The sequence below is a fragment of the Malaclemys terrapin genome, chromosome 10 (assembly GCF_027887155.1).
Source record: "Malaclemys terrapin pileata isolate rMalTer1 chromosome 10, rMalTer1.hap1, whole genome shotgun sequence".
Taxonomy (NCBI): domain Eukaryota; kingdom Metazoa; phylum Chordata; order Testudines; family Emydidae; genus Malaclemys; species Malaclemys terrapin.
Window position 1 is genome coordinate 53,708,648 of NC_071514.1, and position 19,301 is coordinate 53,727,948.

Sequence of the window (19,301 nt, forward strand, 5' to 3'; positions counted from 1 at the left end):
ATTTTATTCACCAATTAGGCCTAATTTCTGACACACCAATTTTGGTTCATTAATTTCCAGACCCACATTTTCTTGCTTACCACGCATCATCTTAACACAGTCCTTCATTTATGAATCAGCACAGACATCTTTTAAGCTCAGAAAGGGCAGAATATGCAGTGAATGCAGTCTCATTTGAGCCTACTGTATTGGGTCCAGTATGCTTGTACTACAACTCCACCATTGCTCACTCTGAGCGAGTTAGAGCAGAGTGGGTACAGGAAATTTCGATTCTTCTTCGAGTGCTTGTTCACGTAATTTCCAATCAGGTGTGTGCATGCACACGTGCACAGTAGCTGGAAGATTTTTCCCTAGCATCATCTGTCAGGTCGGCCTCGGTGCCCCCTGGAGTCGCACCTTCATGGCGCTCAATATATAGCCCTGCCAGCCTGCCACCCCTTCAGTTCCTTCTTACCATCAGTGACAGTTAGCTGGAACTTCCCTTTGCTGTTGTCTTGACAAGCGCATTTAGCAGTTTCTTACGTTGTTCTCCATTAGTTTTCCATTTTGTTAATAGTTAGTAGTTGGTAGTTCTTTAGTGTTACATAGGTCTCCTTTGCAGGGGGAGAATTCCCTCCTACACTATCCTGATGCTGGAACATGCAGGGGTCTCCAGGCTTCAAAGCCAGCAAAGCCTGTGGCAAGAGTGTGCCCAGAAGCGATCCTCACACCTCTTGTCCAAAGTGTTTAGGAGAGGGCCAGCAGAAGGATCATTGTGCCATTTGTAAGACCTTTCAGTCCAAGACTTTAAAAGATAGAGAGCAGTGCCTGAAGGTCCTGTTGATGGAGGCAGCACTCCACCCCCAGTCCGACTCTGGGTCAATGGACCCTGTGTTGAGTATCTCCTCCTCGGTGCGGAGTGCACCGGCACTGTCAGCACCGGTGCCGGGTAAGGATAAGGACTCACGGCACCGTCACGGCTCCACTTGAGGTTCACATGCCCCATGGAGGCACTGCTCACAATCGCTGGTGCCGCAAAAGAGGAGGAGGCCAGAGAGGGGTCACTCTCCCCCTTCTAGGCCTAAGGAGCCTGCCGCTGTTAGACCCAAGTTGGGCCACACTAGTGCTGCTCCACCGGCGATGGTTGTGCTGACTCCTGCCCTCATAGAAGGGCAGTTGAGTCTGGACCCTCCTCGCTCGCCAAGGCCGAGCTGTGAGCTGCACCTCCCTTTGACACCGGAGGCGTTTGAAGCAGCCCAAGAACTGCTTCACCTCATGGCAGCATTCTCTCCTCCAAACGGGACAGGTCACCAGCACCGGTTGTTCCCCGGGCCCACTATGATGGCCAGCTGATCTCCAACCCCGGCGCGCCATCCCCGGCACCAGAGCACACCCAGCAGCCATGCTGATCCCTGAGGCCTTGGTGCGAAAGCATGGTACCTAGAAGTACCGCTCCCCCGTGGTCATCGTTTTCAGACACCTCGGAGTCAGAGTCAGGCTCCTATCAGTCCCAGAGGAGTAGGAGCAGACGGTCCACGTCAACTCGGGACCGACACCCTTACCCAGCACGGTGGCCTGCCCAATGGCAGCCCCCAGTGCAATGGTCCTTTTGGACTCCCTGGGCTTTTCATCAAAGCCAAGGTAGCAGCCAAGAGTCTCATTCCAGGGCAACGTTGGTGGCCTCTGCCTTGTTTGTCCCCCCCGCCAGCACTGGCAGGGTTGGGGGTAGGCCTATTACCACCCTGCACTACCATCTCGATGCCTCCAGCACAGCCGGCACCGGGTCTGGGGGGCCCGGCATCAGCAAGGACTCCAGTGGCGACATCAACTCCGGCACCAACAGCAGTTCAGACCTTGAGAATGATATCGGCACCGACGGCACTGGCGGTGCCTGCGTCGGTGTATGCAGTCCCTACACTGAGGGGCATGACACCATCTAAGTGCCGCGGGACCTATCGGTGTGGCAGGAAGGGAGCAGCCACCACTCATGGGGGTCTCGTTCTTGCCAGATGAAGCGTTGGTGGGAATGGCGACAGCCCCGGCCATGGAGGACAACAGGGTTCTGCAGAAATTATTGCAGAGGGTTTCCCAGGGCCTGGGCATTCAGGCAGGGGAGGTAGTGGAGGATGCAGATCCAATGGTGGACATTCTCGTCTCCTACGGACCTGCATGTATTGCCCTGCCCCTCATAACAACCATCTCTGACACCACAAAAACTCTGTGGCAAACTCCAGCCTCGTTGCCCCTACAGCTAAGCGCAACGAAAGTCGCTACTCTGTGCCGTCCAAGGGTTACGAGCATTTATACACGCATCACACACCTAACTCTCTCATGGTCAATGCTGCCAACCAACGCGAGCGTCAGGGCTTCCAGGGGCCCTCCCCGAAGAATCGGGAGGCTAAAAGGCTTGTCCTTTATGGGAGAAAGATCTATAGCTAATCAGCAGGCCATTGTCAGCAGGTACTCCTACACCTGCTCGGCGATGGCGAGATTCACAGAGCTGCTCCCCTCGGATTCCCATGCCGAGTTTTCAGTGTTGGTTGAGGAAGGGAGACTCATCTCAAGGGTGTCCCTTCAGGTGGTACTTGACGGAGCAGATGCGGCCACCAGGGTTATGACCACAGGAGTGGCTAGGAGAAGGGGCTCGTGGCTCCAGGTTTCTGGCCTCTCCTGCGATGTACAGCAAACCATCTGCCTTTTGAGGGTGAGACTCTCTTCTCAGAAAAAAAAGACAAAAGGCTAAACAGCCTTAAACACTTCAGAGCCATCCTCAGGTCCCTGGGCCTCTATACGCCTTCAACGCAGCAGAGACACTTCCGTCCACAGTCTCCTCAATGGTTTGATCATCAGAACCGCCAAGATGACTCCAGAAGGAGAAATCGGAGCGGCAAGAGAAGGCCGCGTCAACCCTCTGGCCAGGGCTCAGAACAATCCAAGCCATCTTCAGGGGCCAAACCAGCTTTTTGAAGGTGCGGTCGAGGACGGCGCACCAGAGCAAGATCTGGATCCACCCCGCCTTACCTTTTCATCACAACTATCCCCTTTCTAGCGTGCTTGGTCCTGTATTACTTCGGACCTCACTGGGTGCTCCACACGATAGAGAGGATACTCCATCCAATTCTGTGCCCCTTCCACCCCGCTTCCCCTTCCCTCTTCAGGGACCCCTCTCACGAGCAACTCCTTATACAGGAGGTTCACTCACTACTATCGCTAGGGGCAGTGGAAGAGGTTCCTCAGGAGCAGAAGGGCAAGGGCTTTTATTCCCAGTATTTCCTAATACCGAAAGGCAAAGGCAGCCTCAGGCCTGTCTTGGACCTGAAAGAACTCAAGTTCATTAAGAAACTCAAGTTCCGCATGGTCTCTTTAGCCTCCCTTCGCTAGATCCAGTAGACTGGTATGCCACCGTTGACTTGAAGGACGCGTATTTTCATATTGCATTTACTCAGCCCCACAGAAAGTACCTCAGGTTTGTGGTGTACAGTACCCACTACCAATTCACAGTCCTTCTGTTCGGCCTGTCAGCAGCACCTTGAGTCTTCACCAAGTGCATGGCAGTCGTTGCTGCATTCCTGCGCAGGCACCAGGTACAGGTATTTCCGTACCTCGACGACTGGCTGATCAAGGGCCGCTCCAGGACCCAAGTGGAAGCTCAGGTCAGATTCATCAGAACCACCTTCGACAATCTGGGTCTCCTTCTTAACAAAGCAAAATCGACTCGTCCCCGGTCCAGAGGATAGAGTTTATGGGGCAGTACTGTGGACTCGACCCAAGCCAGGGCACACCTGCCAGAAGCAATGTTTCAGGCCCTGACAGATATCATTTGAGGGATCAGACAGTTTCCCACCAACACAGCAAGGAACTGCCTGAAGCTTCTCGGTCACATGGCTGCCTGTACCTACGTGGTGCAGCATGCCAGATTCAGGCTTCGACCCTTCAGTCATGGCTGCATCAGTGTATCTCCCAGCCCGGGACAGTTTGGACAGGATTGTGACCCTGCCTCGCCCAGTACTCGACTCCCTCCTGCATTGACTCAGGAGGTGTGCTCAGGGATCCCCTTCACTAGTCTGCAGCCATCTCTCTCGCTAGTGATGGATTCATCAGACTTGGGCTGGGTAGCCATCTGGGAGACAACAGGACCCAAGGTCTCTGGTTTCACGCAGACCTGGCTCTCCACATCAACATCAGAGAGTTGAAAGCGGTGCTGTAGGACTTCTGTGTGGAACATTCAATACACCTGCAAGCAGGCCACTTGGTGTTCGCCAACTCTATGATCAGCCGATTTCTAAAAGGACTCGACAGACTGTACCCTCACATCCTCACACCCTGTCCCCACCTGGGACCTCAACCTGGTCCTCTCTAGGTTCATGGGACCACCCTTTGGACCATTGGCGACATGCTCCCTGCTCTACCTCTCTTACAAGGTAGCATTCCTGGTAGCTATAACCTCGGCCAGGAGGGTGTCTGAGCTCAAGGCCCTAACATCAGACACTCTCTATACCGTGTTCTATAAGGACAAGGTTCAGCTCAGGTCTCACCCTACTTTTCTCCCGAAGATTGTGTCACAGTTTCACATCAACCAGGACATCTTTCTTCTGGTATTCTACCCTAAGCTGCACTCTACTGGCAGGAAGCAGAGACTTCACTCACTGGATGTCCACAGGGCGCTAGCCTTTTACATCGAGAGAACGAAGCCATTCAGAAAATCGGTCCAGTTATTTGTGGCAGTGACGGACAGAATGAAAGCTCTGCCTGTGTCATCACAATGCATTTTGTCACGGATCACATCCTGCATTCATGAGTGCTACAACCTGGCGGGGGTTCCCGCACCCCCAATCACTGTGCACTCTACCAGGGTGCAGGCTTCATCAACAGCATTCTTGGTGCAGGTCCCCACTCAGGAAATCTGCAGAGCGGCAACGTGGTCCTCCATCCACACTTTCACCACACACTATGCAGTTACCCAGCAGGCCAGAGACGATGCAGCCTTTGGATGAGCAATGTTCCAATCAGTGGAAGACTCTGACCTCAACTCCTGAACGTAGGCTTCTCGTAACTGTTGTTCTTCGAGATGTGTTGTTCATGTCTAGTCCAATACTCACCCTCCTATCCCTCTTTCGGAGTTGCCAGAAAGAAGGACTTGAGGGGGTGGCGGGTTGGCAGGGCTGTATATTGAACGCCATGAAAGCGCAACTCCATGGGGTACCCAGGCTGACCCAACAGATGCAAGGGAAAAATCTTCCAGCTACCGTGCACATGCGCACGCACACACCTGATTGGAATGGACATGAATAACACATCTCGAAGAACAACAGTTACGAGAAGGTGAGTAACCGTTTTTTCCAGTGCAGGCCTCAGCACATCAGGAGGCAGTTACTTCAAAAGAAAGATGTTGCTGGTCATCCCAAAATGCTGAGGTGATATGCGTAGGATACTTTTACCCCTTCTGCTTCTGTTTAAGTGTCACCTACCACAAACCACCAGAGACTCTCTAAAGCAAACAACCTCCACACAGGCTGAATTTTTCTTTGAGATTTCCACCACTGCAACTCCATCAGTGGCAGCAGCGGTTATGATCCCTAGTGTGTATTAGCTGTTGACATTTTAACCACAGTTTCATCTGTCCCTACTTAGAGGAGGTCTGTGGAACAATGGATAAAATGCCGGTAGTGTTTTCTACACTAGTGCCATTTTGAGCTGCAACAGTGGATAACTAGAAGAAAAATGCTAGTGTACACAAGTTATATGCAGTGTAGTTGTAGCCGTGTTGGTCCCAGGATATTAGAGAGACAAGGTGGGTGAGGTAATACCTTTTATTGGACCAACTTCTGTTGGTGAGGGACCTAAGCAATAGAGCCACACAAGAGTTCAGAGACCTGAAGAAGAGCTCTGTGCGGCTTGAAAGCTTGTCTCTCTTACCAACAGAAGTTGATCCAATAAAAGATATTACCTCACCCTCCTTGTCTCTCAGCGTACACAAGGTCAGATGTGCCTCATTTATTCAGTTTAAATATTACCAAACAAAGCGAGACTGATATATATATGCTGCCCGGTGACTCTGGAATGGCTACTTTAAATAGAAGCAGGTTGAACACAAAAAAACTAAAACATGCAGTGACACTTGAGTCCCAGGTCCTACAGACGCCTTAAGTTTCTTGAGGAGAATGGCAGTAAGTTTCCTCTGGCAGCCTTCTTTCCCTAGAGACTGCCCACTCTTCATAATCCCTTTATTAGAAATGCCTTATCGCTGCCTTTAGATGCCAGCTTAGTGTGTTCAAGCACCTCTCTCAGTTTTCCTAAACTACATAAGGAACTTGTCTGGCTCCTAACTTCCTGTGGAGTTCTCCTTTCCCAATATGCACCTCTCTTTATTAGAGGAAATTGGGATAGGGTGCATCAGTCAGTCTGCCAGTCACCATCAGAAACTACTGTACAGCTAGAGTTAGCAACATTTATTAAATAGGGATTTTCTCCTGCCACACAAGCAGTTTTAAAATCTAATCTTGTCCTGTTAAGATTAACAGAGTGGCGATAGCCCAGAAAAACCTTGAGCTGACGGAAGGGAAGATTTTTCTTAGGGATTTGAGCCTCTGCCAGAGAGCTGAAAGAAAAAAAGGCTCAGAGAAGTCACAGTCACAGAGTTTAAGGCCAGAAGGACCATCAGAGCATCTAGTCCAGCGGTTCTCACAACTAATTTTTTGGTGACCTCAGAGTGTGGCTGTGATGAAGTGGGACTGTTCTTAATGTTTCCTCTGAATACTGTGTGGGTGCCTCAGTTTCCCCTATGCGTTTCTTAGGTCTCTAGGTGGTGGGATAAAGGCCAGTGTGCATAAATCACTGACACTCTGTCTCACTGGCAACAAATGGCCAGAGCCCTTCCCCCCTTCAAGGAAATAGCTAAAGGTGAACAAAGAGATCAGGTGACCTCCTGGCCCGGGAAGAGACAAAGCCCAGAGAAGGAGGGGCTGGAGGGGGTTTCAGTTTGGAGCTGGCTGGGGACTAGGAGTGAGGGCAGAAGACTGGGGTGTCTGGCTCGCGGGACCCCAGGATGGATCCGGCTGAGGGGTCCGGTTCTTTGTACCCACAAGCTCTGTTTTAGACCGAGTTCCTGTCATCTAATAAACCTCTGTTTTACTGGCTGGCTAAGAGTCACGTCTGACTGCAAAGTGGGGGTGCGTACAGGACCCTCTGGCTTCCCCAGGACCCCGCCTGGGCAGACTCGCTGTGGGAAGCACATGGAGGGGCATATGCTGAATGCCCCAAGGTCAGACCCAGGAGGTGAAGAGGTGTGAGCTTCTTGCCCTGAAGATGGTCTGCTCCGAGGGAGAGGAGGTTCCCCAAAGTCCTGACTGGCTTTGTGGGGAGCAGTTCCAGAGCATCGCCCGGGGACTCCGTGACAGTGGCCACCTTGCTGGTGGCTGCTCTGACAAATTTTTCCTAAAATACATAACTTTAGGAAAAACAAATAAATATGTGCATGTACATGTCCAAATGATTGTAATTTATGTATGTAGTAGGAAGGCGGTAGGAAGTAAAGCTCCCCATTCAGTGTTCCCATTCTTGTGCTTGGAGTGTGTCACGGGGCGGGAGCCCCTCACCCTGCTGGGGAGCTGCCAAGACCTGCAGCAGCTTGGAGCTGTTGAGCTGCTGCGGTAACTACAGCAACTGTAAACAGCAAGTGTGGCTCCATAGGTAATAGGTAACAGCTATTCAGGAGCAACAGCTGGTCACTGCACGGAGGGATCGCTGTTTCCCCCCTCCCCCCAAAATCTTAATTCATGCTTTGGAGGCTGTCATGGTCGCAAAAAAAAATCTGCTGGTGGCCACATTTGAGAAATGTTGATCTAGTCTGACCTCCTATGTATCACAGACCATCAACACCATCCAGCAGCTGCACACGAAAACTAGACCAAAGTATTACAGCCCCCAGAAGACTAAACCAATATGTGACAGGAATAGAATAGTAGAGACCAAGGTGCACTCATGCCTGAAGCGCCTGCAATGGCGGGGAATTGATTATGGGAAATATACCCAGATAATCTTGGCAAGTGATCTTCCCTCCATACTGCAAGGAGGGCGAAAAAACCCCAAAGTCCCTGCCAATCTGACCTGGGGAAAAATTCCTTCCTGACCCCATGTATGGTAATTAGTTAGACCCTCAGCAACTGAGTAGCCATCAGCCACCTAAGCATGTGAGAGAGAAAGTGCTTGGTGCCACCTCAGCACTGGCCCTCCCCATTCAGCGTGTCAACTCCAGCCGTGGCCATCTCCAATGCTTCACAGGAAGGAGACTAAAACAAACAAAAACACGCCCCTTCCTGGACCAGAGGACTATCTCAAGCCCTGAAATATGAACTTTAGGAACAGAGGACATAAATTGGAAGGGACTCCCAGCCCTGCCCCCAACCATCACAAGCAGCCCTGTGATACAATTGCTCTTCTAATTTCCAGCCTGAATTTGTTCATGGCCAATTTATACCCTATTGTTCTTCCATATCAGGCTTCTCCACATCACTCTAAGGAAGCATACATTTTCATCAGTTTCCTCAGATGAGCAGAAAGAATTAAAAAAATAATAGTCTAAAGAGATATGTCATATTTTAGCTTCTATATAAACATTTTCTACAGTTAATGTATTTTCAGGCAAAGAAACTTACTAAAGTGTTAATTAAAAGAAAAAAGAATACCTTCAAGTGGGGTGGGAATTACCTGTTAACCAGCTCTTGATTTAGTGGATTCCTTATGGAGATGGTCCTGATTTAAATTTCTCTAACCAAGTAATGTTTAAATACAAGTACCCTAGGTACAAGAAAGCTTCAGATGGAAAGGGATCGTTCCTCATTGAACACTCCTGTCTGCACTAGCATATACAATCTTCATTCCTTCTGCAAGATAGCACATAGTTTCTAAAGATATATTAGTCAAAAAAACTAATGAGATTCAGAAGGTATTATATATGGTCTTTTGGCAAGAATCAAGTATTCTGTCAGTTTAAATATCTGATATAGTAGTCTTTATTTGGAGACTATGGTCTGTCTTTGCAGAGGATGACTTATGAGCCAAATTAGTTGGGAGAAAGAATTTAAACAGAAAAATGTAAATAATTATTAGAAATTGTTTAAAAGCATTTTATTTGAGAACAAGCTCAAAAAAACAACAATCCCACAATCAAGAAGGAAGGCTGCACTGGTTAAAAAAGCCAACCGGGATTAGGGGGAAGTGAAGGCAACTGTAAAAACAAAACAATGTATAGCAAATGGAAGAAAGGGAAAGTTGATAGTATAAATATAAATCAGAAGCTATGAATTGTAGAAAATTGTTATGGGAGGCAAAACAACACAAAGAGAAATCTATGACCAGAAGAGTTAAGGACAATAAGAAGGAGTTTTTCAAGTATATTTAGGAACAAAAGGTATCTTAACAATGGTATTGGTTCCTTACTAGATGAAAATCATGGAATTGTCAATAATAATGCAGAAAATGCAGAAGTGCTTGGTGAAAAAAACAGATGACATATTAGTATCATATGATAACACTTTCCATTCATTGTTAATTATGGAAGGTGTGGAACAGCAGCTACTAAAGACAGTCATTTTTTAAATCAGCAGGTTCGGATACCTTGCATTCGAGAGTTTTAAAAGCGCTGACTGAGGAGCTCTCTGTACTGTTAATGTTGATTTCCAATAAGTCTTGGAACCCTGGAGAAGTTCCAGAGGACTGAAGGAAAGCTAATGTTGTGCCACTATAGATATCTTTTTTTATTAGATTAAAAGTTTGGTTGATAAAGGCATTTGACTTGGTACTACACAATATTTTGATGAATAAACTAGAGCAATACAAAATTAGCATGGTACACATTAATGGATTCAAAACTGGCTAACTGATTGGTCTCAAAATGTAATTGTAAAGGAGAAATCATCATCAAGTAGGTATGTTTCTTGTGGGGTTCCACAGAGATCAGTTCTTCATCCCAGCAATTTAAAATTTTCATCAGTTACCTATAAGAAAACATAAAATCATCACTGATAAAGTTGGAAGGGGACCCAAAGTTGGGGACATGATAAATAATGAAGGGGACAGGTCACTAATATAAAGCAATCTGGATCACTTGGTAACCTGGGCTCAAGCAAACAACATGCATTTTAATGTGACCAAATATGCGTTCATATCTAGGAACAAAAGATTGTGGGCCATACATACAGGATGAAGTACTGTGTCCTGGGAAGCAGTGACTGAAAAAGATTTAGAAGTCATGAACATGAGCTCCCAGTGCATTGCTATGGCCAAAAGGGCTAATGCAATCCTGGGATGCATAAACATGGGAATCTCAAGTAGGAGTAGAGAGGTTATTTTACTTCTGTCTTTGACACTGGTGTGACCACTGCTGGAATACTGTGTCCAGTTCTGATGTCCACAATTCAAGAAGGATGTTGATAAATTGGAGAGGATTCTGGGAACAGCCACAAGAATAAATAAAGGATTAGAAAACATGCCTTATAGTGAGAGGAGCTCCATCTAGTTAGCTTAACAAAAAGAAAATTAAGGAATGATTTGACCAGTCTATAAATACCTACATGGGGAGCATACATTTGATAGTAAAGGGCTCTTCAATTTAGCAGACAAAAGTATATATCCAATGGCTGGAAGTTGAAGCAAGGCAAATTCAGACTAGAAATTAACCTTCGGAACAATTTACAAAGGATTATGATGGAGTCTCTATCACTGACAACTTCTAAATCAAGATTGGATGTTTTTCTAAAAGATATTCTCTAGTCCAACAGAAATCAATTCAGGGAAGTCTTATGGTGTGTGTTACACAGGAAGTCAGACTAGAAAATCACAATGGTCCTTTCTGGCCTTATCTATATAATAAAATTCCAGGATTGTCACTCTGTCAGTGAGTCACTCTGAAGTACAGAATGTCTGTTGCATCAGTGTGGAATGATGTAAATAGCTACAGGCATCGTTGAGAGCTCTCTTTTTTTAGAATATCATCAGGTTCAAACCTCTGTGCCGTTTGTATGTTTTCTCACATATTTATCCCTTCACTTGTACATTTCTTCTTGCTATGAAGCAGACTCCTGGACGACGCAGTCCAAAGACCCAGAATGGACTTTTGCGTCCTCCACGGGACGAGAAGCTGAGCAACAGCCAGACATCACTTTATGAGATGTTGCAGGAGAAAGGAAGATGGGTAGGAGTGAGTTTGGACCAGTCGGCACTCCTTCCACTGAGGTTCAAAAACATCAGAGAGAAGACAGATGCTCATTTTGTGGATGTGATTAAAGAAGACAGGTAAGAAGGAACTAGCTACATAATTTTAAAATAGTGTGGTGGAAAGAAAGCAAACATGCTCCATGCCTTTAATCTCTGTTCCCCTGCTCTTGTGTGATGTTGGTCATCATACTGTAAGTTTTCTAATATTAGTCTGCTTGCTATTCTGTAACTACAGTAGGAACTCACCAATCTGAAAATTCTGCTAAGAGGAATACCAATGCAGGTTTTTACTTAACTTTATTAATCTTTTTCTTTGAACGGTTATTTTACATTTGAGTCTTTTGAACTAAAAATATCCTCAAAAATGACAAAATCTTTGTAATATGTTATAGTACATATGTTATTTGCATTTGCTATTTTTACTATAAACATGGAGCTACAAAAATTTCATATCTGCTTATAATAATTATACCTGGTGACATTGAAGTGTTTAGGAAAATATATACATTCTGTGTCTTGGATGCTGAACAAAGAGAAGGGGACTGTCATGAAAGTATTGGTCTGATATTGTCCTAACCGGAACTGGCAACGCAACCAGCACCAGAGCCATTGCCAGCACTGAATCCAGAGCTTGCAACCCTGTCTACAACTCCAACACCAGAGGGCACCATTGAGTCTGCACTGGCAGCAGCAGATAAACCTACACAAGAGGCTCAGCTGGAGCCTGAAATACAACGTAGTGCACCAGCAGAGAGTGGTTCACAGTCAACAGAAACAGCCCCATCACCTACATCGCTTCCAAAGGGACCAAGCCCAAATCCACAAGCCAGTAAGGAACTGATGTCTCCAGCATCAAGGGAACAATTCCAGGCAGAGCAGAAAGCAGATGAAAGCCTCCAGGGAGCTTGGATGGTGGCACAGAGCAACCCACCGCCTCTCAGCTCTTCCAATAGGTCCAGGTTTGTTATAGAAGGAGGACTCTTATACAAGGAAACTCTTTCTGGTGGACACCAGGAAGACTGGCATCCTCAAAGACAGTTGGTAGTTCCAACTAAGTATAAGAAAAAACTCTTGAGCTTAGCCCACGATCACCCTAGTGGCCATGCTGGGCTGAACAGGACCAAGGACCGTTTGGGGAAGTCATTCCAATGGGAAGGGATAGGCAAGGACGTTTCTACCTATGTCCAATCTTGTGAGGTGTGCCAGAGGGTGGGAAAGCCCCAAGACCAGGTCAAGGCCCCTCTCCAGCCACTCCCCATAATTGAAGTTCCATTTCAGCATGTAGCTGTGGATATTCTGGGTCCTTTCCCTAAGAAGTCACCTAGAGGAAAGCAGTACATACTGACTTTCATGGATTTTGCCACCCGATGGCTGGAAACAATAGCTCTAAGCAACACCAGGGCTAAAAGCATGAGCCATGCATGAACAGACATTTTTGCTGGGATAGGTTGGTCCTCCGACATCCTTACGGATTCGGGAGCTAACTTCCTGGCAGAGGCCATGAAACATCTTTTTGAAGCTCATGGGGTGAATCACTTAGTTGACCCCCTTTACCACCATCAAACGAAGTTTAATGGGAATTTGGGGGCCATGATACTTAAATTCTTGAATGAGCACTCCAATGATTGTGACCTAGTGTTGCAGAAGTTGCTCTTTGCCTATAGGGCTGTACCACATCCCAGTTTGGGATTTTCACCCTTTGAATTCGTTTATGGCCATGAAGTCAAGGGGCCATTACAGTTGGTGAAACAGCAATGGGAGGGGGTTACATCTTCTCCAGGAACTAACATTTTGGACTTTGTAACCAACCTGCAAAACTCTCTAAGACTCTCTAGCCCTTGCTCGAGAAAACCTACGTAGAAGAGGTGAGCCTTTCCATCACCCTTGGGCATAAGCAGTGGCAGCAAATACAGGAGCTGTGCACAAGCTTCACACCAATGTTTTCAGCCACCCCAGGACGGACAGAACGAGCGTACCACTCCATTGACATAGGTGATGCTTGCCCAATTTGAGCCCAAACCTACTGGATGGCTCCTTAAGCCAAACCACAATAGAAAGGGAGAGCAAGGACATGTTACAGATGGGTGTAATCCACCCCTCTGAGAGTGCATGGTCCTCTCCAGTGGTTCTGGTTCCCAAACCTGATGGGGAAATCCGCTTTTGCGTGGATTACCGTAAGCTAAATGCTGTAACTCGCCCAGAGAATTATCCAATGCCATGCACAGATGAGCTATTGGAGAAACTGGGATGTGCCCTGTTCATCTCCACCTTAGACTTAACTAAGCAAGTGTTGCTAGATGACCCAGCCAAGGAAAGGTCAGCCTTCATCACCCCTGTAGGGCTGTATGAATTTAATGTGCTCCCTTTCGGACTGTGAAAAGCACTCACTACCTTCCAGAGACTGGTAGATAACCTTCTGGTTGGATTTGGGGAATTTGCAGTTGCCTACCTTGACAATGTGGCTATATTCTCAGATTTTCAGATGGTCAGAACACCTGGAACACCTCCAAGCTGTCTTCCAGCGCATAAGAGAGGCAGGATTAACCATTAAGGCCAAAAAATGTCAAATAGGCCTAAACAGGGTAACATACCTTGGACACCAGGTGGATCAAGGAACTATCAACCCCTTATAGGCTAAAGTAAATGCTATCCAAAATGCCTAAGTCAAAGAAGAAGCAAGTCTAATCCTTCTTGGGGTTGGCCAGGTATTACCGACGATTTGTACCACACTACTGCCAAATTGCCACCCCACCGACAGACGTAACCAGGAAAAAACAGCCAAATGCAGTTCAGTGGACTGAGAAGTGTAAGAAGCCTTTAACCATCTTAAGGCGGCCCTTACATCTGACCCTGTACTTAGGGCCCCGGACTTCAACCAACCGTTCGTCGTAACCACAGATGCGTCCTAGCATGGTTTAGGAGCAGTTTTAATGCAGGAAGGACCAGATCAACAATTCCACCCTGTCGTGTTTCTCAGCAAAAAATTTCTGAGAGGGAAAGCCCCTGGTCAGTCTCAGAAAAAGAATGTTAAGCCATTGTGTATTCTCTGGAGAAGCTACGCCCATACATTTGGGGACAGCGTTTTCAGCTGCAGACTGACCCCATGCTGCACTAAAGTGGCTTCACTCAGTCAAAGAAACTAACAAAAAACTTCTTCAGTAGAGTTTAGCTCTTCAAGACTTTGATTTTGAAATACAACACATTTCAGGAGCCTCTAACAAAGTGGCTGATGAACTCTCCCGGGAAGGTTTCCCAGAATTATCAGAGTGAAAATGTCCCCTGTATTCTGAGTCATTGTAGACCTTAAAATGTGAAAAGTAGTTTAGTTTTTCATGTAATTATTAGTGAAATTAGAGGTACATGTATCTTATTAACTCTGTTTCCTAAACCTCCGGGAAGAAATCCCAGCCGGTGTGGACCTGACCTAAACCAGGCTGGCCAGCACCATCTGTGATTTGGGGTGTGTGTGAGATAAATGAAGGGGGGGGGAGCTCCCTTTTATGGACACCCAGCCAGTCAGCTAGCTATAAAATCCCTGTTAGTAGCTGTTCTCTACTTGCTTTACCTGTAAAGGGTTAAAAAAGTCCACAGGTAAAGGAAGGGAGTGGGCACCTGACCTAAAGAGCCAAATGGGAAGGCTAAAACTTTTTAAAATTGGGGGAAAACTTGCCCTTTGTGTCTGTTGTTGTTCTCCGGGGAAGAGGGGAACAGAGCAGCAGTTATGCTGTGAGAAGCTGAAGTCCAGGTATGAAAGTCATCAGAATCAGGCCTAGAAATTGCTTATTTGGAAACCCAGATATGTAAGTAGATCAGAAATGTCTAGGAAGACGCAATTAGGTTTATTTCTTTTGTTTTGTAAGGCTTATGGACTCCTCTGTGCTAACTCCAAATGCTTTTGTTTTGCTTGTAACCTTTAAGCTGGACCTCAAGAAGGTTATTCTTGATGTTTAATTTTTGTAAGTGGGATTTTCAAATCTAGTAAAAGCCTAAGATCCAGATGTATTCTCTTTCCTTTTGTTTTTAATAAAATTTACCTTTTTTAAGAACAGGATTGGATTTTTTGTGTCTGAAGAGGTTTGTGCACATGTTTTTTAATTAGCTGGTGGGCAACAGCTGATTTCTTTGTTTTCCTTTCTCAGCCCTTCCCCGGGGGGGAGGGTGAAAGGGTTTGAGCGTACCCCACAGGAAGGAATTCCCAAGTGAGCCTTCCTGGATTCCAAGGGGTTTTGCATTTGGGTTGTGGCAGCATCTACCCAGTCAAGGTCAGAGAAAAACTGTAACCTTGGGAGTTTAATACAAGTCTGGAGTGGCAAGTAATTAATTTTTAGAGTCCTTGCAAGCCCCCACCTTCTGGACTCGAAGTGCCAGAGTGGGAATCAGCCTTGAGAGCTCTTAAAAATGTTAATCCTCTGAAATACTGGTAACTGTTCCTTATATCCCAGCCATGACAGTATCTATGATGCACTTCAGTGCATTCTAAGGTCTCTTCTAGCCGTGGCCTACAGAGTAGCACCCTAATATGCTCCTTTCTTCATACCGCTTCATCCTTTTAGTGTTGTTTCTTTGACCAGATTCCTCTTTTAACTACAAAGGTGATTTATTTCAATCTTCATTTTCCTAACACTATTTGATTAATAGAAATCAGAGGCATGCAGGCAGTAGCTAGGGCATTATAGCAGGCACGTTCTCAAAGGCCCTATAGATGCTCAGTCTGTTTCCTGACTCTGTTTAGAGTCAACTGGACTTGGTGCCTCATTCCACTGGACCCTAGTCTTTGGCGCTTTGAGGCCTGTTCTCCATTCTGGCTTTTTTGACACTTTGTTTCTTGAAGTGAAGTTACATTCTCTGTCTTCTTTTGTTGTTAAGATTTCATGGAGGAAGAAAGTCCAACCACCCAAAAAAGCTCATAAAATTCATACATTGGCAATTTGGCTGAAGTGTACTTTGCCAAGATGTCACCCTGACTTATCAGAATGCCAGATGAGTGTCTGAAATCCCTGTTAGCCTCTGCAAGGATGCCCAGGTCTTCATGGACAGTTCAATAAAAATAGCTCTAATCATGCAGGAGGAGGAGATTTGATCAGAGTGTAACTTGTCATTTTCTTGGTGCCTCCTATAATGCTTTCAGTATATAGCAAGGGCTGAGATAATGAAGTAAAATCATCGCCATTATTCATGGTTGAAGTCTTCTGGTCTTTCTCTGGAGATCCAGTCAAGGATTGTGGTTTGACATTTGAAAGCTGACCTTAAAAACTTAACACATTAAAAGCACTTTGGTACAAAGTCATTGGCCAGATATCTGGGATTGACTTGTCCTGCATCTCAATAGAAAAATCTCCTTTCTATTATCTTATGCCATTGAGTTTGTGCTTCTAGGGCTTCCAGAACACTTCCTTGTCAGCAGCAGAGGAGTAGGCAACTCAAGAGAAAACAATATAAGTGGAGATCAGCTCCATGGGATCCTTAAGCATCTTCATGTAGTTGGCATCAGATTTGATAAATGACCCCAAGAGTTTTTTTCAGTGTGTGTTTCAGAAACTTTCACTTAGCGATGATTGTACCGGATGCATCCAACTTGAGATGGGTCATTCATTTTCTATACTGTATTACAGTTTTTCAGGCAGGGACACTGTCATCCTCTGTGTTTGAAAAGTTCCTAGCACATTTTGGACACAACTGCAACCTTAATAATAATAAAAATTGACTCTAAACAGCCAGTGTAATTACAGAGACAAGGTGGATGAGGTCATATCTTTTATTGAACTAACTTATATTGGTGAAGAAGAAAAGCTTTTGAGCAACACAGAACTCTCCTTCAAGTCTCAGAAATGTAATTATGGTGTACAAACGGAATCACAGAAGGATATAATTGCATATGAGTAAGTTGGAGCTCCAGGGAGTACAGGTCCATGTTCTCTAAAATCTTTCCTATCTCAGATTAGAGGAAAAGAGGTGCTGATTACAGTATCACTGCAGAATATTACATAAACAAGGTGTACGAGCATACTCTCAGACACTCTGCCATAAAGCATTGTTAATGATGTACACAGCATCAGGCTCATCTAACTGCCTGACATCTACCAGGGAAAGAAAACACTTGCAGATGACAAGTGTTGCAAATGTCAGAGTTAACACAAGCGAACATGTTCTGCCATAAATCTGTTTACATCCATTGTAATCTCAAAATGTTCCATCTCTTGCTCAGAAAGCCTTTCTACTGAATCAGAATTGAGGCTTCTTCTCCACCAGGCACTGGAAGGAAAAGGTGAGAGAGTCCACAAACATTCCTTGTATCTGCTGCCAGGCGCATCAGGTCTAATATGTCATTCTCTTTGTTCATCAGTGCCTTTGGCTCTTCTACCAAAGGTTTTTGGATCTCCTGTCTCAGAAACAAGGCTGAGCTCTCCAACTCTGTCTCAGATTCCTTTACCTGGTTGTCTGGATTGTCTAGTGCTGTTGTTGTATGATCCTGGGAAGGTTCAGAGTTATTATTAGTCTCTGAAGGCAGTGATAACCAAGTGCTGTTCCCTGCAATGGAAAATACTTTATTAATAATTTTTCAACTTTTTATCAATTTCTGGTATTTGATATGCTTCAGTTAAAAAAAGGGTGTGTCTCTTGCATGTGTCAATGTCTGGAAGCTATTAATGTATACCATTTGGTGATCTGTGGACACTTATTTCTTCAGTTATCCTTTGGTTCGAAAGTTTTTTTAAAAGACTTTTAATGTCTTCCTGACAATTTAAGAGCCTGTCTTCTTTGTTTGTATTAATGTATTAGTTTGTTTGTTTATTTGTAATGAAATGTTTCCTTTTCTTATAAATGTTTTTTTGGGAATTTTCATCTTTCACTTTAAGGATGCGGAGTGATGTTGTAGGTCAGGGGTGGGCAAACTACAGCCCGCGGGCCACATCTGGCCCGCCAGCCATTTTAATCCGGCCCTTGAGCTCCCGCTGTGGAGTGGGGTCTGAGGATTGCCCCACTCCGGCGCGCCAGCCGGGGACCAGGGTTGGGGGCTGCTCCACGTGGCCCCCAGAAGCAGTGGCATGACTCCCCCTCCGGCTCCTATGCGTAGGGGCAGTCAGGGCACTCTGCTCTGCACGCTGCCCTTGCCCAAAGTGCCACCCCGCAGCTCTCATTGGCTGGGAACCACAGCCAATGGTAGCTGCAGGGGCAGTGCCTGTGGACGGGGCAGCATACATAGGAGCTGGAGAAGGGACATGCCATTGCTTCCGGGAGCCGCTTAAGGTAAGCGCCGCCCTGGAGCCTGCACCCCTGAGCCTCCCTCCATTCCCCAACCTCCTACCCCAGCCATGATCCCCCTCCTGCCCTCCAAACCCCTCGATCCCAGCCCAGAGCACCCTCCTGCACCCCAAACCCCTCATCCCCACCCCCACCCCAGAGTCTGCACCCTCAGCCAGAGCCGCACCCCCTCCTGCATCCCAGCCCCAATTTTGTGAGCATTCATGGCCCGCCATATAATTTCTATTCCCAGATGTGGCCCTCCGGCTAAAAAGTTTGCCCAACCCTGCTGTAGGTACTGCAGCTTCTGATGAACAATGAGAAGCTACCCGTACTTCAAACGATCAAAACTGTTAAGACCACCGGTTTCACACTGGAAGCAGAGATCCAAGAGTGAGAAACCTGTGAAATGGTATCTTTGAAGAAGAATTACAGCTAAGTAAACTCCTTGTAAAACTGTTCACATTGTCTCTCTCTTCTCTTTAGCCTGATGAAAGACTATTTCTTTAAACCACCAATTAATAAGTTGAGCCTGAACTTCCTGGATGGGGACTTGGAGATGGCTTACAGGACCAGCTATCAGGAAGAGGTGCGTTTTCCCCTGAATCGGGTTGGGTGTCAGCAGTCTTTCGGTACCGGTTGTAGGAGCCAAAATAATTATCTCACTGTTTTTGCAAATTTTATTGCAGTTGATGACTGAGATCATGGAGTGTCAAATATGACTTAATATTTAGAACTACTGAGAAATGACCACCTTATTTTAGTTCACCTGTCATGATCAGTTTCCAGGATTTGAACATTAGATTCTTTCTGGCTTTCTATTTTCTTTCACCAGTAAAAATGGACCAGAATAAATTTCAGCTGTT

The 19,301-nt window shown here is 46.1% G+C and overlaps 1 protein-coding gene across 2 annotated transcripts in view; it reads left to right on the forward strand.

Moving 5' to 3' along the window:
* Window positions 1–19,301, forward strand: part of ADCY9 (adenylate cyclase 9) — a 179,674-nt gene that overhangs the window by 113,293 nt on the left and 47,080 nt on the right. Inside the window, exons 4-5 of one of the 2 annotated variants that reach the window (XM_054043043.1) lie at window positions 11,051–11,271; window positions 18,922–19,024. In XM_054043043.1, coding sequence (XP_053899018.1) covers window positions 11,051–11,271; window positions 18,922–19,024 — 324 coding nt within the window. The remainder of the gene's footprint in view (window positions 1–11,050; window positions 11,272–18,921; window positions 19,025–19,301) is intronic. The other variant, XM_054043044.1, reaches the window with a different exon arrangement.